The sequence below is a fragment of the Carassius carassius genome, chromosome 5, assembly GCF_963082965.1.
Source record: "Carassius carassius chromosome 5, fCarCar2.1, whole genome shotgun sequence".
Classification (NCBI taxonomy): Eukaryota; Metazoa; Chordata; class Actinopteri; order Cypriniformes; family Cyprinidae; genus Carassius; species Carassius carassius.
In genome coordinates this window covers 1,747,921-1,774,488 of record NC_081759.1, presented here as the reverse complement: position 1 = coordinate 1,774,488, position 26,568 = coordinate 1,747,921, and the positions used below count along the sequence as shown (strand labels likewise).

At 37.4% G+C, this 26,568-nt stretch overlaps 1 protein-coding gene across 5 annotated transcripts in view; it reads left to right on the top strand.

Moving 5' to 3' along the window:
- Positions 1-24,092, top strand: part of LOC132140571 (myotubularin-related protein 4-like) — a 74,142-nt gene extending 50,050 nt beyond the window's left edge. For all 5 annotated transcript variants that reach the window (XM_059549375.1, XM_059549374.1, XM_059549379.1 and 2 more), the window contains 12 exons: positions 2,638-2,751; positions 2,832-3,013; positions 13,953-14,081; positions 14,183-14,294; positions 14,918-15,113; positions 15,434-15,619; positions 16,696-16,866; positions 17,609-17,763; positions 18,645-19,770; positions 20,829-20,939; positions 21,019-21,107; positions 23,450-24,092. In XM_059549375.1, the coding sequence (XP_059405358.1) occupies positions 2,638-2,751; positions 2,832-3,013; positions 13,953-14,081; positions 14,183-14,294; positions 14,918-15,113; positions 15,434-15,619; positions 16,696-16,866; positions 17,609-17,763; positions 18,645-19,770; positions 20,829-20,939; positions 21,019-21,107; positions 23,450-23,627 (2,749 nt within the window). In that variant the 3' untranslated portion in view covers positions 23,628-24,092. The remainder of the gene's footprint in view (positions 1-2,637; positions 2,752-2,831; positions 3,014-13,952; positions 14,082-14,182; positions 14,295-14,917; positions 15,114-15,433; positions 15,620-16,695; positions 16,867-17,608; positions 17,764-18,644; positions 19,771-20,828; positions 20,940-21,018; positions 21,108-23,449) is intronic.
- Positions 24,093-26,568: the final 2,476 nt, after the last annotated feature.

Sequence of the window (26,568 nt, the reverse complement as noted above, 5' to 3'; positions counted from 1 at the left end):
TTTTTCCATAGCTATTTGTGTGTGTGTATATTGTGTGTGTGTGTGTGTGTGTATATATACTGTATATATATATATATATATATATATATATATATATATAAAACAGAAAATAAGGTTTTAGATACCAGTGAAATTTCCCAATTAAACATTGTTTTAAACTAATACTAGGTTAACTAATTAAGTTAAAAAAAACTAGTATTGAAGACTAGTAAACAGTAATGCAATAAAATCAAAGAACAAAATTACAAACAAGAGGACAAATAAAACGCACAAAAGGGCAGAATTGAAATAATGCATTAACACGACACATCACATAACTTTTTTTTTCTTTTCATGTAAATTAATCTAACGGTATAATGTGCAACCAATAGCCTACAATAGAAATTAAAACTGAATTCCTTTATTATTTAATTTCTATAGTAAGCTATTGGTTGACCATTGTACCGGTTTATATAATCTGTTTATTATCATGAACGTGGCACAATAATCGGTTTATTATCATGAACATGACCAATAATTGGTTTATCATGAATGTGGCACAATAATTGTTGGTTTATTATCATGAATGTGGCACAATAATCAGTTTATTAACATGAACGTGGCACAATAATCGGTTTATCATGAAAGTGGCACAATAATCGGTTTATTATCATGAATTTGGCACAATAATCGGTTTATTAACATGAATGTGGCACAATAATCGGTTTATTATCATGAACGTGGCACAATAATTGGTTTATTAACATGAACGTGGCACAGTATTCGGTTTATTAACATGAACGTGGCACAGTAATCGGTTTATTAACATGAACGTGGCACAGTAATCCGTTTATTAACATGAACGTGGCACAATAATCGGTTTATCATGAAAGTGGCAATATAATCGGTTTATTATCATAAATGTAGCACAGTAATCGGTTTATTAACATGAACGTGGCACAATAATCGGTTTATCATGAAAGTGACAATATAATCGGTTTATTATCATAAATGTAGCACAGTAATCGGTTTATTAACATGAACGTGGCACAATAATCGGTTTATCATGAAAGTGGCACAATAATCGGTTTATTATCATAAATGTAGCACAGTAATCGGTTTATTAACATGAACGTGGCACAGTAATCGGTTTATTAACATGAACGTGGCACAATAATCGGTTTATTAACATGAATGTGGCACAATAATTGGTTTATTGTCATAAATGTAGCACAGTAATCGGTTTATTAACATGAACGTGGCACAGTAATCGGTTTATTAACATGAACGTGGCACAATAATCGGTTTATTATCATGAACGTGGCAATATAATCGGTTTATTATCAAGAATGTGGCACAATAATCGGTTTATTATCATGAATGTGGCACAATAATCAGTTTATTATCATGAATGTGGCACAATTTTTATAATGTTTTCAGAAAAGTGAGTGATGTGACATTCAGTCAAGTATGGTGACCCATACTCAGAATTCGTGCTCTGCATTTAACCCATCCAAATTGCACACACACAGAGCAGTGAACACACACACACACACACTGTGAACACACACCCGGAGCAGTGGGCAGCCATATATGCTGCGGCGCCCGGGGAGCAGTTGTGGGTTCAGTGCCTTGCTCAAGGGCACCTCAGTCGTGGTATTGAAGGTGGAGAGAGAACTGTATATGTACTCCCCCCCACCCACAATTCATGCCGGCCCGAGACTCGAACTCACAACCCTTCGATTGCGAGTCCGACTCTCTAACCATTAGGCCACGACTTCCCTGAATCGTTAAATGCTAAAAATTCTAATCCGATCCTAAATTTGATTACTGCCACTTATGCAGAGCTGCTTTCTGGCTGAATAATTGTTGTTGTTTTTTGCTGTGAAGCTGCTTTGAGTGCTAAATGTACAAATTTGACTTAACTTTGCTGTAGGTATAAGGTCATGGTATAGCAAAAATCCATTAGATCTGTGTGCAGAGCGTTGAGTTTGTAACACTCATACAGGAGTGTGTTGTGTTGTGAGACGTGCTGTAGAGAAGGATAATTAAAGTGAGCCAGAACCTGCTGTGCGGCATGAGTCACATCAGACAAACTTGAGTGTGTGTGTTTGTGTGTGTGTGTGTGTGTGTGTGTGTGTGTTTGTCGGGTCGGGTCGGTCATCCAGGCTCATGGAGAGTGTCCGCATATAATTGGACTCAGGTTGTCATTTGAGGGTGAGACGGACACAGCAGGCGTGAGACAGAGATGTGATTGATCTGAACATGAGAACGAGACTAGAGCGAGAAAACTACTTGTTCTTTTTGATGTTCAAAAACTTTCTTGTATGCAAGTTGAATGATTTTGCTGTAATTATGGTGTTCAATAAATAAATATATAGTTTTTATAATTTATATCAGTTTATTTATTGAGTACAAAGGCATTTTAGCTTGTGTAATTGCTGTTTCATAATATATTTGCTGCATATAAGTCATTTATTGGGGTTTATTAGTATTTTGAATTGATTGGTTTTACGACATGTTATTATATTGTTGTATGCTGATTTCTAATATGTTTAATCATTTTCTGCTGATATGGTGTTAAATATAATATTAGTAAATAAATTAATTCAGGGCGATTTGTCTGTGAGTTTTAGCGTCTGACTCTTGTCATTGTAGGTTGTGTTCAAGTTACCCACAAAAGCTGCTGGTGCCCGTCTGGATCACAGATAAGGAGCTGGAGAGCGTGGCCTCCTTCAGGTCCTGGAAGAGGATTCCTGTGGTGGTGTACAGGTGAGAGAAGCAGCTGGTCTGCCTCCTGGCCTATTGAACACCTGACGGTGACTGATGATCTCTTCTGTGTGTCCCATCAGGCACCAGCGTAACGGGGCGGTCATCGCCCGCTGCAGTCAGCCGGAGATCAGCTGGTGGGGCTGGAGGAACACTGAGGACGAGTATCTGGTGACGTCTATAGCGAAGGCCAGCCAGTTGGACGCTGGGCCGAGGGCCTACAGGACCAGAGGAGAGGGACCCGACTCGTATGACAGTGACTTCGGTAAGGTTTAGTTTTTCCCCTAATGCAATTTAATTCATGAAACCTTTTGCAATAAGTTTCGCAATAAGAGGTCCCTATGAAATGTTTACATTTTCAGCAATTTTGCTTTTGCTTTTTCTTTTTTAACTTTTTATCTATTTTTTTATCTATTTGTAATCAAATTAATAATACCATTCTTGGGTAAGCAAAACAGAGGTTTACTGTTCAAATTAAAACATGGAAGAAAGAGTAATTTTCTTAAAATATATTATATTTTATATATTATATGCGACCCTGTAGCACAAAAGCAGTCTTAAGTCACTGGGGAATATTTGAAGCAATAGCCAAAAATACATTGTAAGGGTCAAAATTATAAATTTTTCTCATATGCCAAAATCATTAAGATATTAAGTAAAGATATTTTCTAAATTTCCTACCGTAAATATATCAAAACCTAATTTTTTATTTAGTAATTTGCATTTCTAAGAGTTTCATTTAAACAACTTTAAAGATGATTTTCTCAATATTTAATTTTTTTGCTCCCTCAGATTCCAGATTTTCAAATAGTTGTATCTCAGACAAATATTGTCCTCCGAACAAACCAGACATCAATGTAAAGATTATTTATTCAGCTTTCAGATGATGTATAAATTAGTGCTGGGCGGTTCGACCAAAAATGTAAATCACTGTTTTTTTTTTCAAAATTATACCGGTTTTTTGGTTTATGATGTTTTTTTTTTTAATGCATAATCAGGTGTACAGTCGTGGCCAAAAGTTTTGAGAATTACATAAATATTAGTTTGCATAAAAAGGTTTGCTGCTAAACTGCTTTTAGATCTTTGTTTCAGTTGTTTCTGTGATGTACATTCGACTGGGCATGCTCTCAATCAACCTCTGGGCCAAATCCTGACTGATAGCAACCCATTCTTTCATAATCACTTCTTGGAGTTTGTCAGAATTAGTAGGTTTTTGTTTGTCCACCCGCCTCTTGAGGATTGACCACAAGTTCTCAATGGGATTAAGATCTGGGGAGTTTCCAGGCCATGGACCCAAAATTTCAACATTCTGGTCCCCGAGCCACTTAGTTATCACTTTTGCCTTATGGCACGGTGCTCCATCGTGCTGGAAAATGCATTGTTCTTCACCAAACTGTTGTTGGATTGTTGGAAGAAGTTGCTGTTGGAGGGTGTTTTGGTACCATTCTTTATTCATGGCTGTGTTTTTGGGCAGAATTGTGAGTGAGCCCACTCCCTTGGATGAGAAGCAACCCCACACATGAATGGGGTCAGGATGCTTTACTGTTGGCATGACACAGGACTGATGGTAGCGCTCACCTTTTCTTCTCCGGACAAGCCTTTTTCCAGATGCCCCAAACAATCGGAAAGGGGCTTCATCGGACAATATGACTGTGCCCCAGTCCTCAGCAGTCCATTCACTATACTTTCTGCAGAAGATCAATCTGTCCCTGATGTTTTTTTTGGAGAGAAGTGGCTTCTTTGCTGCCCTTCTTGACACCAGGCCATCTTCCAAAAGTCTTGGCCTCACTGTGCGTGCAGATGCGCTCACACCGGCCTGCTGCCATTCCTGAGCAAGCTCTGCACTGGTGGCACTCCGATCCCGCAGCTCAATCCTCTTTAGGAGACCATCCTGGCGCTTGCTGGACTTTCTTGGACGCCCTGAAGCATTGTTTACAAGACTTGAACCTCTTTCCTTGAAGTTCTTGATGATCCTATAAATTGTTGATTTAGGTGCAATCTTAGTAGCCACAATATCCTTGCCTGTGAAGCCATTTTTATGCAACGCAATGATGGCTGCACGCGTTTCTTTGCAGGTCACCATGGTTAACAATGGAAGAACAATGATTTCAAGCATCACCCTCCTTTTAACATGTCAAGTCTGCAGAGGTGGAAAGTAACGAATTACATTTACTCGCGTTGCTGTAATTGAGTAGCTTTTTTGTGTACTTCTACTTTTTTAAGTATTTTTTTTAATCTGTAATTTTACTTTTACTTAAGTATATTTTGTTTGAAAAATTGTACTTCGCTACATTTTAAAACACATTAATTACTGAGTAAAAAAAAAAAATCGCTCCCTGGATGGTATGTCAGTAAATAATGGGCAGGAGGGCAAACTGGCGCTAAAATCACAAGAAAGATGCAGACGGACAAAACAGGAGTTAGTGGTGCAGACACCGCTGAAAACGAAACCCCGTCATATTCTGATTTTCTTCTCATACATTCCCGTAGCGTCACAGTGCATTTCCCTGTTGAAGCCGAGCGTCCATTGACTTCGATGGGGCTGCTTTGAACAGTTTTTTTCAGTGCTCCGAAGCTAGACGGTCATTGGATAAATGCTGCGATTATGTCCCGCCCACGGACGCTCAGCGTCTCTGGAGGTGAATGAAGACTGGGCTTCCGCATGATGATTGGAGGATCTGTCGATCTCCTTTTGACTGACAGCGGTCTGCACCATAAGAAGTCGGCGAAGCTGTTTCACGCTCAGTCCCATGATCGCGGATTTCTCAAGTGTATTCGAAAGACAAACTGCGGCAATATTTCTTGATATTTGTAAAATGCAGAACCACCACAAAATTAAATTGGTAACTAAGACAGATTGAAAATGTGCGCGCGCACACACACACACACACACACTATAGCCATCTAGTGGTTAAAGTGATTTATTACAATTTTTAAACTGAATTTCCCCAAAAATGGGCAAAAATCTTACATTAAACCTTATAAAATTATCCATGGTATCCCCATGTATGAAAGTTAGAAATCTGGGTCTTTTATGAAGTGAATTTTACCTGAAATGCTTTTTTCTTTTTTTTGTAAAAAAAAAAGCCTATTTAAATAAATATTTATTTATTTATAGAAATGTAAAAGATTTAAATCCTCCAAAAACTGTACAAAGTTTAGTAAAAACATAAATGAACAGAGTAAAATTATATTTGTAAAAAATTTAAATATTTTACTATTACAAAATGAAATGTTATTGTCTGGGGTCAAAAATACCCCGAGTGTCACTACAAATGAAGACCATCAGAGGGTTATAATGTAGGCCGAAAATGAGCTTCCCCTCTTTGAAAGACCAGCAGCCGCCACTGATATATATATATATATATATATTTTTTTTTTTACAACAGGACAGTAAACTAAGAGACTTGCATTTTAGACACCATATTGCCATTGTTTTTGCTCTATTTCTACGACAAAAATTTATTCCAAACACAGCCACCAAAGCAAAATTTTGCATCTCTGAGCAACGTGACAGTGTTTCGTTTCTGAATGAATCAACTGTTTAAATGATTTGGTTCAATCGCAATGACTCACTTATTAACAGTGACTTGCTGACACATACTGGCCATTTTAATTTCACATTTAAAGTATCTTTTGATTTTTATTTTTTATTTTTATAATTAAGTTTTTATAATTTCAAATGAGTATTCAACATTTTATGTCTGGCATATCAAAACATTATTCATGCATTTGTAACTGCAGGTTAAATGCATTCTTGTCCTGCACTAAACAGTGTAATACATCTAAATGCCACGTCCGATGAAGCTTTTGCATTTCCTCTGTATTGAAAAGATGAGTTTGTTGATACTGATTTGCCAGATAACAGCCCAAATGTTTTATTATTCTAAATAACTGATTCCTTTAATTAAAAACAACTAGTTTGAGATTAATAGACCTATACCAGGGGTGTCAAACTCAGTTCCTGGAGGGCCATAGCCCTAACCCTGCTCCAGCACACATATCATGTAGTTTTCAAATAAACCTAAATGATTAGATTAGCTGGATCAGGTGTGTTTAATTAGGGTTAAATCTAAACTGTGCAGGACTGTGGCCCTCCAGGAACTGAGTTTGACACCCTTGGTCTGTCCCATTTTTGACTCCCTCCCACTGTTAAAATGTAACTAAGTAATTTTTACTCTGAGTAAATTTTAAATGAGCTACTTTTTACTTTTACTTGAGTGGATTTTTTAGACTGGTACTTTTACTTGTACTTAAGTAAAATTTCATTAATGTAATGGTACTTTTACTTGAGTAGAATATTTTTGTACTCTTTCCACCTCTGCAAGTCTGCCATTCTAACCCAATCAGCCTGACATAATGATCTCCAGCCTTGTGCTCGTCCACATTCTCACCTGAGTTAACAAGACGATTACTGAAATGATCTCAGCAGGTCCTTTAATGACAGCAATAAAATGCAGTGGAAAGGTTTTTTTGGGATTAAGTTAATTTTCATGGCAAAGAAGGACTATGCAATTCATCTGATCACTCTTCATAACATTCTGGAGTATATGCTAATTGCTATTATAAAAACTTAAGCAGCAACTTTTCCAATTTCCAATATTTATGTAATTCTCAAAACTTTTGGCCACGGCTGTGTGTGTGTGTATATATATATATATATATATATATATATATATATATATATATATATATATATATATATATATATATATATATATATATATATATTTGGGTATAATATGTCACCATTCGCTTAATTTTGCTATACTTACTTACATAAATGTTTTATAGTGTCCTGTACCTATTAGTAAAATATATATATCAAAAATTATATCTGGTGTCTGAAAATTTTTTGGTTTGACTGTGCATAAATTCTTGTTAAAACTACAAAGTAATTCAGTCAAGAGCAGTGAGTGATTTTCTTTCATTTTCTTGGATTAACATTACAGCAGGCAGTAGCTATATTAGGCGCGGTCACTTTAAGAGACGATGAACACATCCAAAATAATTTTTTACCTCAACTGTTTACTCTCACTTAAGAAATAACTGCCAGTTTTTTCGAGCATACTTTCCAAGCCGGATAATTTGAATACATATTTTGTATGTATTTATTGGCACAAGAGCAAAGAGATTCAAACTCGTTGTTCAAGCGTTTTGAGACGCCTTTCTCTGTGTGAGCCCTGAACAACAGAACACCGCGGTGCTGAATTGGGCTCTTTCACACCCTTTTTGTTTGTTCAAACAAAATTTTTATTTGTTCGTTCAGGTGCAGGAGGGACTTCGAGGAGAACTTCTCAGAAGAGAGCTCGGTTCAGTGTCGCTGTCTGTGATATGCAACTCTCTCTCTGCATGCGCACCAAACAGTAACCAGCTAACATTACTCTGTTAAGCTTTTCCGTGTCTTGTTTTTGGATGCTTTAATGTTTAAATCGACAAATGGTAAGTCTTAAAAACTTGTGAAAAAGATAAGCTTTCGTGACAACGCGCTGCAGTGGCCCGTCAACTGTCCTGAGCATCTTTTTAGGCTGGCCTCAGCCAGACGGTTGAGATCGTTGGGGGCCCCCCTCAGCCGTGGGCCCCTATAATCGTCACCACCTTTCACCCAACTAGCGACGGCTCTGGGTTTGTATAATAAGCTGCTAAAGCAAGCGGCAAAACATTTAAACATAATATTTAGCCTACTTTTCTTGTTAAACTATTTAAAATTAAAACACCACACACAGAAACAGTCTTGTGCATTTAGCATTTAAATCTTTATCACAAGCAATCCCACGGGTCTTTTTCTGCTTCCATAAAAGTGAACATATGTATTGTTTTCCTTGTTTATCTAAAAGTGCTCTTTTTCTTGTTTTAAACCTAGCCAAAAACCCATGTGACTGAAAATATACACCGGTTTTCGGTATGAACCGGTTTACCGCCCAGCACTTGTATAAATCTCAATAAAAAAATATGACTGGTTTTGTGGTCCAGGGTCATATATCATATAGCATATATAATATTACTACTTTATGAAGTGCATTCTGCTGTACTACAGTCATATATTTCTGTCACAATTTCTTCAAGTTAAACTAACTTATTAACTGATTAATCGAAAAGTAATCGAAACCGAAATTCAGAACCTCTAACCGACTTAATTTTCCCATGTCTGTTATTTCGTTTTTTTAATCCTGTTAATACTTCCCCCTTAAAAGCATACTAGCGCGTGTGTAGCCACATGACCCTGCCCCGTCCAGTCAGTGGCATAAAAGCAAAACGCGGAGGTTAACGCCGGTTCAACACATAGTGATTGCGCGTGAGCGGTGAGCCTTGCGTCTTCACTAAACTTTGTCAGTTGTATTTGTTTTATGGTTTGGGCATTCAAGCGATTAGACGATCGGACGATCGGACGATCGGAGCTGCACTGTGGCATGAACACTCATATAAACAGTAACGTTAGCTGTGAAGATCGCGGGCACGGAGGAACACAGAAACTAGTTGTCAGCGCTGTTCTGTGATTTATTACTAAAGTAGCTTATAATCTCAAAACTTCCATCCATTCATCCATCTTCTTCCGCTTATCCGGGGCCGGGTCTAAGCAGAGAATCCCAGACTTCCCTCTCCCTAGACACTTCCTCCAGCTCTTCTGGGGGGACACCGAGGCGTTCCCAGGCCAGCCGGGAGACATAGTCTCTCCAGCGTGACCTAGGTCTCCCCCGGGGTCTCCTCCCAGTGGGACGCGCCCGGAACACCTTCCCGGGAAGGCGTCCAGGAGGCATCCGAAACAGATGCCCGAGCCACTTCAGCTGACCCCTCTCGATGTGGAGGAGCAGCGGCTCTACTCTGAGCTCCTCCCGGGTGACTGAGCTTCTCACCCTATCTCTAAGGGATCGCCCAGCCACCCTGCGGAGAAAGCTCATTTCGGCCACTTGTATCCGGGATCTTGTCCTTTCGGTCATGACCCAAAGCTCATGACCATAGGTGAGAGTAGGAACGTAGATTGACCGGTAAATCGAGAGCTTTGCCTTGCGGCTCAGCTCTTTCTTCACCACGACAGACAAAACTCAAAACTTATTATAGTATATTTTTCTACTTTTGAAGAAACTAGGCAATTTACAACCCACAGCTTCTCAATAACATAGAGACAGTATGACTAATTCTCACACGCAATCACTCGTACTCGTACACTTGCCAATTCAACCATTCAAAAAACTTTAAAGCATTCAAACACAAGACGCGGAAAAGCTGAACTGGGCAGCTGGTTACTCGCGCGCTGTGCTCTGTACGCACACGGAGAGAGAGCCGCGTCTCACGGTAACACTGAACTGAGCTCTCCTTTGCGGAATAGCTAATGCAACCTTTTCACACCACAGACTAAACACAATTAATCATTGCTTGGTTATTGGCCAAAAAAGTATTGACTGTTGTCTGAAGTTTTGTTTGATAGAAAGATATGTAATGGATTACAATCAAAGTTATCTGAAATGATCAAGATGAACTTGTTCTGACAGTTTAGCTCTTGAGTTCTTGTCGTATTTTATTACCATTTTCTAAACTATAGCAAATAAACTGATAATGTGTCTGAATAAATTTTGGTTTGACTGTATGTTTAATTTTTACAGTGCTATTTTACATTTAATTATTCGGTTTCTGTACCTGGACACTTACAAACTTGTAAAAACTTAAACACTGTGTAAATAGCACAAACAAATAAACAGAACGAACATACAAAATAAACACTTTCAAACAGGGCCCACTGATACAACCTTCACTGGGGCCCTGCTAACCCCAGCTACGGCCCTGCTTACAGTACAAACCTTGTCAGTGAACTATGAGGGCAAAAAAACTAAATAATCGTTCATTAATCATAATCGAGGTAAAATGTTCAATTAATCAAGGTTTTGATTTTAGGCCATAATCGTCCAGCCCTACTTAAAGTTAACTTTAAATTTAAAGTTTTGTTCTAATTTTATTTTATTGTTGTATATTTTATTTTACTGCTTCATTTTACGTGATCATTTTTCTTAACTGGGACAGTAATTTCGAGGAACTTGTGACAAATGGGTCTGTTTTTCTTTGTAGAAGAACCAAATGAATAAAAAATAAAAGCTGTAAGTACAAACATGAATCAGTAAATGTTTCCGCCAAGCATCTCTCTTGATCCTGGCGCTCCTAGTCCCAGTTTTAGACCACTGAATCCTTTGAAAGTGTTTTCTCTGTCAGATAATTACTGCATGCATGTTGGACGGAAATGCCATTTGTAATTAGTTTCCATCTTAAAATGCATTCTCACCCTCGTTATTTCCCACAAAGGCAGAGCGTAAACCTGTATAGACACAATTACACTGTTGGACGGCAGATGAGTTATTTGCGCCAACCCGATTGCTAAGAATCATGGGGTTTGCCATGGGAAAACTCTTTACATCACACCCTCATTCCCCGGGGACGCTGCCTCGACTCGACTCGACTGCAGACTGACCTCCACAAGCGCCTGCAAATGAGTTCGGAGGCTGTTGTCTGAGAGTTGAAGAGTTAATGCGCTCTAATTACAGCCGTGACCGCGCCGTCTAATGAGTCGAGGGCCGATGCCAACATCCCCCAATCAGACGCTTCTCTAACGGATGAAACTGTGATGGTTTGCAGAAATGCATTAACGCATTAGTCCACACAAAAATGAAAATGTGCTGTTAAATTACTCACCCTCAGGTCTTCCAAGATGCAGGTGGCGTTTTTCTTCAGTAGAACAGTAAAGAAGATTTTCAGCTCAAACCGTGATCCTTGATCAATGCCTACCGTCTCTTTAAGAGTCTAAAAAGCATATACAGACAAGGTTAAATTAAACCCGTGCCTCCTGATGATACATTGAGGTTTTATGAAGCAAAACGTTTGGTCTGTGCAAGAAACTGTACATTGTTTATAACATTACCTGTAATCCACACGGTAAACGCGTCATTCTTTTAAACCGGATCTTTTTAGTGAACTAGTTGAGTCAGTTCATCGGATTGAACTGTCTGAAACAGTTGGCAGTTCAGAGATCTACAAGTTACTCAATCAGAACTCACTTTCAGACATGTGACAGTCACTCCGACTGGAAATGAACCTAAATCGTGTTGAATTTGATCCTGTGATGAATGAACTCACAGCCATTGATAACATTGACCCACAGCTTTAGCTAAGAGTCGTCTTTACTGTTCTGCTGAACAAACAAGTTCATCTACATCTCGTGTGGCCTGAGCTTGAGCACATTAACAGCATGTGTTCATTTTTGGGTGAACTGTCCCTTTAAAGAGAGTCAGGTTGGTTTTAATTCACAGCAGCCAAATCAGAGATTCTTGATAATCAACAATTTCGCAAACTGCCGAAATGTGATTTAAGTGTCATGTACATAGTTATTTTTGTTTTTTGTATTTATTTAAAAAAAAAATATATATATATATATTTATTCATTAGGAATTTTTTTTTTTATTATTTTCCTGTATATAATATATATGTAGGGTTTTTTTCTCTCTTCTTTTATATAATTTTATAATTGAGAAATGCATTGCATTCACAACGATTGTGTTTTAATGTTTTGTGTTGTCAGGGCTTGCATTTTTTGCACAAAAAAATTGTGTGGAAACACATTTTTGTACATTTAAGATGTGAATATTTCAATTGGAACCATTTCACACACAATTTCATTATTAAATATTAAATTCAAAATCCATTTATTGTATATAATCTTTGTATTTTGTCTTGTGCCGCAGCCGCTCAACAGTAAAGAGCTTTGGATGAATGAACCTCACTTGTCTTCTACATAAAATGCAGTTAATTAAATTATTCAAAGCAGGATGGTTCTGTTCGAATCCAGTAATCGTTTATCCTGCGTTTCATTACCTAATGCAATCACTCTTATTAATTGAATGTGTTCCACTGAATGCAGACGTGTCTGTTTTTGCTGAGTCGAGACTCATCTTTAACTCTTCTGCTCGGTTTTGGCTGGCCTCTGTAAAGTCTTAATGTCCGTAAGTGAATTGGCTGTCATGGTCGTGATGGCAGAAGTTTCTCCGTATGCAGCCGTCGTTGATTTTCCAGCAGGACAGACTGAAGAATTATAACTTCTTCTCTTCTTTGGCACACTGATACTGATTTCTGCAGTATGCAGCAGGGCTGGTATTGTGAAGATGTCACGATTCAAGACACTGCAGAGCATCTTAATATCATAAATGGATCACGATTGAAGCTGCTCCAAACCAGCAGTTCAATTTTGTTGATGTTTGTTTAGACACCAGTGTATATGGAGTAGTGACTGATTTGCTTTGAAACATTTGTTGCACACTGTTTTTGATCGTATGCAGCAGGGTCAGAAACGAGATTTTGTATAAAGGTGCAATATATGCTTTTATCTATTTTTTATTATAACTATTTTTATATATAATTGCATTATTAAATGTATCTGTGTTTTCTTTGATGTCAAATTCTTAGGCCTCTCAGGCCATCCAAGTTATAGATGAGTGAGATGGAGAAATGTAGCATTGCATGAGTGTTTCATCAGTGGATGCTCTGCAGTGAATGGGTGCCGTCAGAATGAGAGTCTAAACAGCTGATAAAAACATCACAATAATCCACAGCACTCCAGTCCATCAGTTAATGTCTTGTTAAGTGAAGCAGCGTATTTATAAGAAACATCCATCAAGACGTTTTTAACTTCAAACGGTTGATAATCAATAATAACGCTTCTTCCGGTTAAAAAAAATAAATAAATAAGTGGTCTAGTCTGAATCAGGAGAGAAATCTGCACAGATCAAACACTGTTTACCACCCAAACTTCTGATGTGAGAGAACAACAGGAGTTGGACGTTTTCACTGGAGGAAGCGTTATTATGGATTATGGCCTCATATTTTGGCGAGAAGCAGCAGTTTGAATTCAAAAACGTCTTAATGCTGGATTAAAACATCTTAATGCTGGATTTATTTCAGCTTTAGTCTTCTCCAGATGTTAACTGATGGACTGGAGTGCTGTGGATTATTGTGATGTTTTTATCAGCTGTTTAGACTCTCATTCTGACGGCACCCATTCACTGCAGAGCATCCATTGACGAACAAGTGATAGAATGCCCCCTTATTTTAAATTTGGCGGGAATTTTTGTTCATTTCGATGACACCAAGTCTCCATAAATCTCCAGCCCTGCAGTGAATGCAGTGTAGTATGCAGTATGTCAGAAGTCTCTCTCTGTTCTCCCCAGACTCGTCTCTGACAGGTTGTCCCGCTCCTGATGCCAGCAGTGCAGCACAGAAGTTACTGATTCTGGATGCACGCTCTTACACCGCCGCTGTGGCCAATCGTGCCAAAGGAGGAGGCTGCGAGTGTGAAGGTGAGCGCCGCTGAACTCATGCACTGGATGCTGTCGGACATCACTGTTTGTCTGTTTGTTAGCTGAAGGCTGGTTTCTCTCTGCTTCATTTGTGTTTGTAGAGTACTATCCCAACTGTGAGGTGATGTTTATGGGGATGGCCAATATCCACTCCATCAGAAACAGCTTTCAGTCACTCAGAGCTGTTTGCAGTCAGATCCCGGATCCCGGCAAGTAAGTGAATCTGCATGCATTCTCCCTTTCTGACGTTAAAACACACACACACACACACACATATATACATATACATATAAATGTGTATATATATATACATGCTTATATACTGTATATACAGGCATATATATATATATATATATATATATATATGCCTTTGTAGATAATTCAAAGATATTAAAAATATAATGAGTGAATCATTGAGTAGACATTACAAAAAAAAAAAACTACTTCAGAAGGTAAATGTATTTATTTTTAATGCGTTACTTGAGGCCTTTATGCATAATGTATAAAAAGTTAGTCATGATGCACATTGCAATGCATTATATATATATATATTTTTATAAATAAGTGTAACCAAAGTGAAAATGCATTATAGATGCAGATTTCTTGTTGCATCTGAAATCGGTTGTTTTTAATGCATTATGCTTTCTGAAGGTGTATCGATGAAAATATATGTATTATAGCTGTGGTTGCAATTATTAATGTGATCGTACAATGCATTATAAGGTGCAGTGCAATGCATAATTAAAGCATTCAAATACTTTTATAGTGCATTATATGTAAGGCTTCAGGTAAAGTGTTCAGATGTTTATAACCCGATGCATCTGCTCTCTCTCCAGCTGGCTCTCGGCTCTGGAAAGCACCCGTTGGCTGCAGCACCTGTCTGTTATGCTGAAGGCGGCGTCTCTGGTGTGCTCCGCGGTGGAGCGTGAAGGAAGACCGGTGCTGGTGCACTGCTCAGACGGATGGGACCGGACGCCGCAGATCGTGGCCCTCGCAAAGATCCTCCTGGATCCCTTCTACAGGACCATAGAGGTAAACATGAAGAAGGCTCTGTGTGACTTAGTTTGATCCTAAGGGAATACATGAACTTAAACGTGCACCTTGAATGCAAAGATAAAAGCATCTGCCAAATGCAGCAGAGAGACTGATATTAAATGCATGTTTAATTTAAGTCAAGCCACAGTTATTTATACAGCACCTAACAAGAGAAGCTCTAGTAGTATGTCAGTGATACTGAAGCATCAAAGGCAGTGTATTCATGCAGGTGTAGATGTGAATTCATCTGAATGCCAGCTTTGGCGTGTGAATGTGTCTTTAGAAAGGTTAAATGAATCCGTGGTGTCTCTGGGCAGGGTTTCCAGGTGCTGGTGGAGACCGAGTGGCTGGACTACGGTCATAAGTTTGCGGACCGCTGTGGTCATCAGGAAAGCGGTGAGGATGTGAGTGAACAGTGTCCTGTGTTCCTGCAGTGGCTGGACTGTGTTCATCAGCTCCTCAAGCAGTTCCCCTGCCTCTTCGAGTTCAACGAGGCCTTTCTGGTGCGAAGCCTTCGCTTTCATTTATGTGTGTAATGCGTACCATCATGGTATTAAAAAATAAACACGTACTTATAATTGCTTGTTAATTATTATGATATTTATTTCTTTTTTCATTATTATTCAGTTCAGTTTTTTTTAATGTTGCCTTGTTTAAATGTCGGAGCAAATATAAATATATAAAAATATATATATATATTTATTTATATATATATATATATATATATATATATATATATATATATACATAAAATATTTTAGGCGTTATTTTTTTTTATTATTAAACAAAAAGCAAAATGTTTTTATAAAGCATTAAAAGTTTTTTTTAATAAAAAATTTAAAAAAATATCTTTTTTTGCACAAATATGTTTGTGTCTGTATTTTTATTAAACAAAAATCGTAGTTTACAAAACGTCTTTTTTATAAGTCATGAACAGTTCACATGCCCTGAAGACATATTAAAATTGTACTTTTGTCAGAATATTTTAGTCGTTAATATTTTTATTCATAAAGAGGCAAAATGTTTTTATAAAGCATTAAATGTTTTAAATAAAATATTATATTTTATATAATATAAAATATTTTTTTATATTATATAAAATATAATATATATATATATTTTTTTTTTTGCAAAAATAGTTTGTGTCCGTATTTTTATTAAATGGGAAACAAAGTATTTTTATAAAGCATTAAATATATTTAAAAAAAAAAAAAACATTAGGTTTGCTTTACTTGAATAATGTCAGTATTTTTTCAAGATTTTTCAAATGTATTTGAATGGTTTTAGAAAAACTGATGTTTATTGCCCAATTTATTTTGTTGTTGACCTTAATATATATGCATTTTCCATTGTGATGCCAAACCATAAGAAAGCCTGATGGCCAGAATATTGCTTTATAAACAAATAAGCCTCAGAAATTGAGTTATGCTTCCTTTTTTGATGTAATTCTTCCGTAATTTGCACGTTGACATTTAATTGTCCTTTTCATTTATTTATAATTGACTCATAAATCTGATTCCCAGGATTATGCAGGAAGGAAAACCCTCAGTTTATATGATTAATCCTGTTGTATTTCCAGGTGAAGCTGGTTCAGCACACGTACTCCTGTCTGTACGGTACGTTCCTGTGCAATAACGCGAAAGAGCGCGAGGCACGTAACGTGTATAAACGCACCTGCTCCGTCTGGTCCCTCCTGCGCAACGGCAACAAGAACTTCCAGAACTTCCTCTACATCCCCTGCCATGATATGGTCAGCACACCTCCAAACACAAACACACACAACACACTGGAAAACACACCTCTGGATTGGTTCAAAGAGGATTTATGATGCACTCACATCCTGAAAATAACTGTGCTTCCAGCTGCAGGTGCTAAAAAAATGGGTTTTAGCCAATTAGGCGTTTTAGAGCTGAAAAAATACTGTTTATATTCACTATAGAAATTTTCATATCTTTTTAGGATTTGTGTTATATCTCTGTCTTTTCCTGAATGGAAATTGCTATTTTAAAATTCACAGATGTTTAAAGGTTTCCTGTGAGAACCCGGTTTAAAAGACACATTCAACTTTCTCATTTGTTGTGCTTTATTTATGTAATCCCCTGTAAATGCAGGGTTATTTCCTTTATATATATACTATATATGTCTATATAGTTTTAAAAATTCAAGCAAAAATGATAAATCTTCCCCTGGCAACTTAAATACAATTTTTTATTTTTATGTCAAGTAATTGAAATGTTTTTTAATGGTTTTAATTAACTATATGATGACATTGATTTGAGTCATGTCATGTCATTCAAGTAACAATTAAGCAATTTTAGCTAAAAACACTATATATTTACCAGAAAAAATGTCCATAACTTTTTAAGATTTTCTTCATTTCTGTGCCTTTTACAGATTGGAGATCCCTGTTTTAAGAATCACAGATATCTGAATGTTTTCACAGCTTTGGTGCTGTGTTGAAGGGCTATCTGATGTTGTGGTGATGTCCGCAGGTCTTGCAGCCGGTCTGTCACACTCGAGCGCTGCAGCTGTGGACGGCTGTGTATCTGCCCTCGTCCTCGCCGTGCACCGCTGCTGAAGATGCCATGGAGATCTACCTGAGCCCTTCGGCCGGAGGAGATGAGTTCAGCTCGCGCTCCATCGACAGGTGACCGCTCGTTTCATTACAGGGCTTACAATGAGGCACAATTACATTTGCTCACATATTGCTTCACTAAATCTTTATTTGGCCACATTCCAAACTACTTTCCTGAAAGTAATATCCTGATGTATTTCCTTCTCTACAGTCAGATTCCAGCACATCTGCTGCCAGTAAATTACAGAGTGCTGGACGTTTTTCCTAATGACCTAGTATATATATATATTACTTAAGGATCAATATTTTGAAATTGAGATTTATACATCATCTGTAAGCTGAATAAATGATCTCTCCAGTGATGTGTGGTTTGTTCGGAGGACAATATTTGTCTGAGATACAACTATTTGAAAATCTGGAATCTGAGGGAGCAAAAAAATCTAAATATTGAGAAAATCATCTTTAAAGTCTTAGCAATGCATATTACTAATCAAAAGTGAAGTTTTCATACATTTAGGGTTGTAAATTTACAAAATATCTTCATGGGACATGATCTTTACTTAATATCTTAATGATTTTTGGCATAAAAGAAAAATCTAATATTTTGACCCATACAATGTTTTTCTGGCTATTGCTAAAAATATACCGCAGAGACTTAAGACTGCTTTGTGCTTCAGGGTCACATATATATATGTGTGTGTGTGTGTGTGTGTGTGAACAGTAGAACAGTGATTAAACTGACTGCCAGCCAATCAGAATTCAAGACAGAATTCAGACAGACCTTGGAATAATGCAACGTATTTAAATTAACATTTTTATACACTCTTGTGTACTTGCATGTATAAAGATCTAACCATCATCCCTTCAACTCTTCTGAGATGTTTTGTGTTCAGCTCCTGCCCTCTTGTGGTGAACTGAAGCTCATTGTAAACACAGTTTTTCAATTCCCTCAGGCTCCCCAAAACACGCTCGATGGACAACTTGGTGTCTGCTTGTGAGAACGGCGCGGCACTCACCCGCACCTCGAGTGACCCCAACCTGAACAAGCACTGCCAAGAGGGTCGTCCGGCGCTGGAGCCCAGCCCACCCGTGTCCATCCAGAGCGCCGCTGAGCCGGCGTGTGAGGAAACCAGCTCTTCAAGATCTCGTGAGGACGATTTAGGGGTAGAGCCTTGTTTGACAACCCAGCCCCTTCCATCTTTGCCCCACCCCTTAGCGTTAGACCAAGCCACGCCCCTTCCAGTCACAAACCTCAAAATCCCAATTAGCTCAACACAGGAAATCAGGACTGCAGAAAACACAAATCCACCTCCCCTTTGTAATGTAGACATAGAAAACGCTAGCGGATCTGCGAACTCTGAAGCCATTGCACCAATGGAGGCGTCAGTGGAGACGCTAACAGAGCAAAGCGCAGTCCCGCCTTCTAGGAAAGCCATTGACGTGGCGTTCGAAACGGCGATACGAAAGGTCGAACTGGTTCCCGCCAGAGAACGACCACCACCTGCCTACTACGCAAAAGCAGCACGCCGTTTGATTTCTCAAAGCCAGCTGACGGAGCTATCTCTGCTAGGTTCCCAATGGGACAGCGTTCAAGGCCTGGTCCAGTCGGCCTGCGGCGGCGCTATACAACATGGCAGCTATCACAGCCGCCGCCTGGCGAACAAACTCCTCCGTGCACACGCTGGAAGCGCTAATGGCGGGCCGTGTTGCCCTCGTCGAGACCCTCTGCGTGCTCCTGGAAGCCCCATCCAGTCGGGCTGGTTCTCTGCGGTCAGAAACTCCAGCTACGCTGCGCTTTGTTCCTCGGCGGCGTCTTCGCTAGCGATGGGGCCGTCCTTCCGGCAGCTGCTCCCGTCCCATTCCTCTCCGTCCTCCAGCGGCTCTCCGGTGTACCTGGATGACGACGGCCTGCCGGTGGCGGTGGACGCGGTGCAGCAGCGGCTGCGGCAGATCGAGGCCAGTTACAAACAGGAAGTGGAGGTGTTGAGACGGCAGGTTCGACAGCTGCAGCTCAAACTGGAGAGAAATCAGTCCTGCACAACGCCCTCCGAACCCGACGTCGACTACGAGGACGATATCGTGAGTCTGTGTTCCCAGTGCATTCATCATGCTCTCCGTGGGTCCTTTTTCATATTTGCTATATATATATATATATATATATATATATATATATATATATATATATATATATATATATATATATATATATATATATAAAAAAACATTTTTAAAAAGTAAAATATTTAAAAAAAAAACTTTATATTAGTGCTGTCAAATGATTGATCATGATTAATCGCATATATATACCATGTATATTTATTATGTGTATATATAAATACACACACATATTATATATATTTTAAATATTTACATGTATATACGTTTATATATTTATAGTATTTAATTATTTTATTAATTTGTATACATATATTTAATATATACACTTTTTTTTTCTTAGAAATATACATGCATGTGTTTGTATTTATATATACGTAATAAATATATCCAAAATAAGAATATTTATTTGTTATTAATTTATTTAATTTAGTTATTTTTGTGGAATAAAAACATTTTTAAAAGAAGTGTCTTCTGGTCACTGAGGCTGCATTTATTTTAAAAATAAATAAAAAAATACACTGTATACAGTAAAAGCATCCATATTGTGAAGTATTTGTATCATTTTTCTACTTAAATATATCTTAAGCGTTTGAAAGCATGAGGCTTCTTTCAAAAACATAAAAAAAGTAATTATTAACTAAAACATTTTGTTTTTTTAAGTGAAAGATTCAGATTTTCAGATGATATTGTGTATTTTATTCGTGCGTATCTTAAAATATATTTTATATAATTGACTCTTGCATATAAAATCACCGGTCTCCTGAGATGTTTGTGATTTTATTCCAGGTACAATCTGTGCTTTCATGACTAGATAAATTATATATTTTCTCAATTGCAACACAAGAGTGTTGTTTTGGGCAAAATGTGCATTATTTTGGCGAGTTTAAAATAAGAACACAGTTTAAACCCTTGTTTCAGTGCAGTGTTTGATTGACAGCTGTGTCGTCGGTCCTTTTAGATGCGTATGTGTTTCCATTCTTGTGTCTGTGACTCCACTGACGTCTCTTTCGTGTCTCCAGACGTGTCTGCGGGAGTCGGACGGCAGTGACGAGGAAGACTCTCTGTCCAGTCACAGCGAGGATGGCTTCAGCGAGGGCAGCTGGGACCGTGTGGAGAGGAAGGACACAGAGGTCAGTCTCTCTCTCTGACGCTGCGCAGTACAGCTGATGATGCTTAGAGAGTTTAACCAGCTTGTTTCTGGACGCACAGGTCACCAGATGGGTGCCGGATCACATGGCCTCTCACTGCTTCAACTGCGACTGTGAGTTCTGGATTGTCAAGAGACGGCATCACTGCAGGTGCGGCCCAATAGGAGCACATCAGTTACATATCACTTCATCTTCAGACTTTTCAGGGATCCCCAAGACTCTGTCCCTCTGAGATTTTAAATGACATTAAATGTAGTGGTCGACCGATATTGGGTTTTTCTGACATTGTCTGACAATGCATATTTGCTTAATGCTGATGGCAAACGAGAAAGTAATATAATGTTTGCCTTGCTATTACTAATAATATAAAAGCAATCATTATAATACTTTCTGTATACATTAATTCATTTTACCGTTCTATCTGATTATTAGACAGACTTCTATCTGTATTAGACAGAACTGTTAATGAGTGTGAGCACTGTGCGCGCTCAGGGGCTGCTGCTCTCAGTGCCGTCAAAATAAAAGACCACATCGAACACATCGGCCAAGCAGAAAACTTATCGGCCAGTGCCGATATTTAAAAAATGCCAAATATCGGCCGATATATCAGCATTGACAATATATCAGTTGACCACTAGTTAAATGCTAGTTTAGTAAATATGATTTATCACAGATAACTAAAATATCGAATTGTTTTTACAATCAAAGTGTCCAGTTATTGATAGTTGTATATTGGACTTTACTATATATTTTGTCAGTGGCAATTGAACCATTTTTGTCCACTAGGGGGTAAAGTTGAGTCTTATTTTGGCCACAACTTTCTCTGTGTTTGAGCTAATGGAATCATTTTTGGTGACAAATCTTATTTTGACCCATATTTTGGGAAAATGCTTTGAAATTTTTCAAAAACTCAACGGTACACTGTGGGCAAATTCACTACCCTTTCGGGATGTTCGTGGATGAAAACATCCACTAAATTAAACTGCTGTAAAAATGTATCAGATAAATATTTTTTTCAATTTTTTTTGCATAAATCTATTAATCAACCTCAGTCCTGATCAAAACTACCAAATTTTTAAAAAAGAATCCAAGATTTTCATAAATGATTTCACTGATTTGGGAAAAAAACACACAAAATTACATATTTTCTATATAAAAGGTGATTGTGGACTGGATTTTTTTTAACCTTTTATCACAGTCTTGGGCATGTCAAAGATTAGTAACAAGATTGGCTTTGATGCATTGTTAGTTTTTGTGCAGCATTAGATTTACATTTTTTCTCCCTAATTTGTTGTTGGTGGCTGTTTTTGCCCCATTGACTTCCATTATAACGACAATTTTTGATTGCAAAGCCATGACACCATAAAATCATGCATTCTTGATTGTTTGTGGTTTTCACTTTTCTGAAGAGGTAAAAAAAATTATTTTTACAGTTGATCACTATTTAACCCTTTAAATAGGCCTGTGCAAAAAAAGGCTTAGTTTCTGGCTTGTATATGGAGTTATATGGAGTATAACAGCAAATTATAGTGTTTGTGTGTGTGTGAGATTCTTGATTGTTGGTGGTTTTCCCTGTTGGGAAGAGGTAACATTTGTTATTTTTTACAGTTGATCACTAGGTGGGACCATTAACCCTTTAGATAGGCCTGTGCAAAAAAAGGCTTCGTTTCTGGCTTGTATGGAGTTACCTCTTCCCAAAAGGGAAAACCACAAACAATCAAGAATGCATGATTACATGGTGTCATGGCTTTGCAATCAAAAAATGTCGTTATAATGGAAGTCAATGGGGCAAAAACAGCCACCAACAACAAATTAGGGAGAAAAAAATTAAATCTAATGTTGCACAAAAACTAAAAATGCATCAAAGCCAATGTTGCTATTAATCTTTGACATGCCCAAGACTGTTATAAAAAGTAAAAAAAAAAATCCAGCCACAATTACTTTAATATTGAAAATAAGTCATTTTGTGTGTTTTTATCCCCCCAAATCAGTGACATCATTTATGAACTTGGCAATTTAAGAGTTAAAATCTTGGATTTTTTAAAAACATTTGGTAGTTTTGAACAACCCCGAACAACTCGAAAGGGTAGTGAATTTGAACAATCCACAAGGGTTAAATTGTTGATTAATTGTATTAAAATTAGTGCTGTCAAACGATTAATCGCATCCAAAATAAAAGTTTTTGTTTGCATAATATATGTGTGTATACTGTGTATATTTATTATTTATATATAAATCCAAACGCATGCATGTACATATTAAAGAAAAATGTTCTGTTTATATCTTAAATGCATATATAAAATCTAAATGTATATGCATGTAAATATTTCCAAAATATATACTATATGTGTGTGTATTTATATATTATGCATACACACATATTATGTAGACGACCCCTTTTATTTTGGATGCGATTTCAAATAATGGATGGATAGTTTATAGTTTATGTTTGACTGAATGCTTGATTCGGATTCCGTCCTGATTTCTCGTAGGAACTGTGGGAACGTGTTCTGTAAGGACTGCTGTCACCTGAAGCTGCCGATCCCAGACCAGCAGCTGTACGACCCGGTTCTGGTGTGTAACGCCTGCCACGATCTGCTGCTGGAGTCCCGCACGCGAGAGCTGCGCTCGCAACAGCTGGAGAAGCCCATCGCCACCGCCTCCAGCTGAGACGGCCAATCACAGCGCTCCACACACACCGGTGTCCAATCAGACGGCCGTCTTTTAGAGCAAGAGCTGCTCTCTCCTCTGCAGTCCGGATCGACTCTGAAACTGATCCACTCGAGGAACGGGACGGATCTACTCCAAAACACCAGTGCGGTTTGCGATGGATGGGCGATTTGATCACTGCAAGTGAACTCCAAGCTTCTCTGGTTGAGGACAGAAATGGGACCCAAAGGATCCTTGGGTTCCAAAGAGAGATACGTTTCTTCACCACACACATCAGACACGCGTCCATCCAGAGGCTTTCTATTTAAAACCAACCAAGCTGCTACAGTCCTTTAAAAAAGAATAATTCTACTTTTTTATCCTTTATTATTTTGTGCACTACGGAGGGGGTTAGAGACCAAAAACAGAGAGATCTCCAGCTGTCCGTCTGCTAGGATGAAGCTTGAATGTACGGCTGTTTGGTTAGTTGGAGGGATTGGCGCGTGCAGAGTTAAAGCTGCCAGTTTGCATTGATTTAATGGCAGTTTTGTGTTTTTCTTCTTGTTTCTTGTTTTTTTCAGCCACTCCCGTCAAAACTTGCGCTTTCGCTGAACTCTGAAATGGTTTCACTCTTGACTTTAAATGCCAAACTCAAATTCTAACGTATCAGTAATATCTTAACAGAATCAGTTCATGTTTCATGTGGATGTTTTGTAGCAGGAAAAGCAAGAAAAAGCCAAGCAAGCTGAGCAGTAGTTATGCTGTATGTTGTTGTGTGTGTTACGGTAAACCTATAGCCATGTTGCACTGCTCCGTCTACTACTACTAGTGTACTAGTTTCTTTTCTGTGACTTCATCTGAACAAACCAATGATGATAATTAAAATGTGCAGCTGAAACAGGTGAATCAGTGGAAGCTGGTAGCGATTGAAAGGACTTTTGTATTGGAGCACCGTTTCGCTGCTGTCCATCACACGTTCAAAACAAGTGCTATGATTTATTTTCTCGTCGTCTGCGTCTTCAGGCCCTTCGTTGATTGTGTATTGTAATGTTGGTGAACCTCTTTCTCAACAGTGCCATGTGTTTGATTTTTTTAACATGTTGGATGGTGCAATAGCTAGAGGCTTAACAATCAGAGGATTAAAAACACTGAGAACCGGTTTGATTTTGTCTGACGGATTCATTTTTCTTCTCTGTGGTGTTGATGAAGGACACATTTTGAGTTAAATGCATTGAAAAGGAACCCAAAAATGTGATGTATAGTTATTTGGTCTGTAATAGTGGCTAAACTTTGTCACTTAGTGAAAAATTGTTGTAAAGACATGCACTGTATAAAGTCAATCCCATGGGTTAAATAAAAAGATACGTCTTTATCAGCCGTCTGCATCCTGTGTTGAGATTATTCATCTGTGCTTTATCATTTTGTTCGTTATCATATCAAGCATGGAGCTTGAATTTATATACATTTATTATTAAAGACTTCTATCATGATAACCAATGTGAACATGGTTATTATAGTTAACTGAAATAAACCTTTTATGTAACTGAAAATGTTAACTGGAATAAAATATAAAAGGAAAAATAAATGAAGCTAGTGGAAACTGTTCTCATTTTTCTCATAAACCTAAAAAGCTATGTAGACAAAAAACAAAAAAAAAAATTAAATGAAGTTCAAATTTAAAAATAACTAATTTGAAATATGTAAATATTTTTAGTGATGCACCAAAATACACAAAACTGAAATAAAAATTGAAACCATAAAAGCATTTACAAAAAATTTTACATAATGCAAATAATAGTGTAGTGAATAGTGAAACCCAAAATAACTTCTTAACAATGTATTAAAATAACCACAAAATTTTTTTTTAAATTACTTTAAAAAAAATACTAAAAACTAAAAGTAGCAAATTCAAAATAAAATGCTATATATATATATATATATATACTATTTAATATCGACTCCAAGCTTTTGAATGGCTTTTTACTAAATGCGGATCAAAGAATCCTGAAAAAATGTACTCAACTGAATAAAAAAAAAAAGATTCTTGAACAGCAAATCAGAATATTAGAATCTAAGCTTTTGTTCACAGGAAAAAATTACATCTTAAAATATATTCCAATAGAAAACAGCTATTTTAAATATCAAAAAATATTTCAACATTTCAACATTTTTTAATCTCACTGTAGTTAATGTTTGTTTGTATTTTTTAAGACTAGATTTTACATTCATACATATTTTGGCCTATAAACCTATTTTCACTCTCAATTTCTGTGTAAATATGTGTGTGTGTATGCAGCCCATTTAAGCTTAACCAGCTATTTTTCCTAAAATGCCGTTTTTCACATAAACCGAAGATTCTTTTTTAAATAAAACTTTTTTTATTTTATAGAGCATGTCAAAACATTGTTTATAAACCTTTGCTTTGTTGTTAAGCATGTGTATAATTGCTTTAGTACTATTATTGGTGATGAATGAAGTGTACTATGTCATGCTCACTTACCTTACAATTTCTCTGACATGCTTCATGTAACACTCTGCCCTGCCTGCCTTAAAAAACTCAGAACAATCTCAAATATTCTTACATGTCAACAAGTCTTGAAGCAACAATGCAAGATCAGTTATTGTGACTGACTACAAATTTTAAGAGATATGACTCTTTAACCTAATTTGGCCCATTTTACGTGATGACCCGTTTTAGCTGACTTCACCCTATATTTAATACTGCAGTAATATGCTATAATAATATCATCCAGAAGCTGGTTTTAAAACAGACAAACAACAGTCTGATCTTTAGCAGTTTTATTTATGGAGCACCTTTCGCACACTTTACATAAAGAACATAACATAACAAAATAATTACATTTAAAAAATTCTATAAAAAGGAAAAACAGCATCAGGCCTACTGTTACAATAAATCAAAAGAATAATCACAACATTGCAACATTATGAAAATAAACATGAG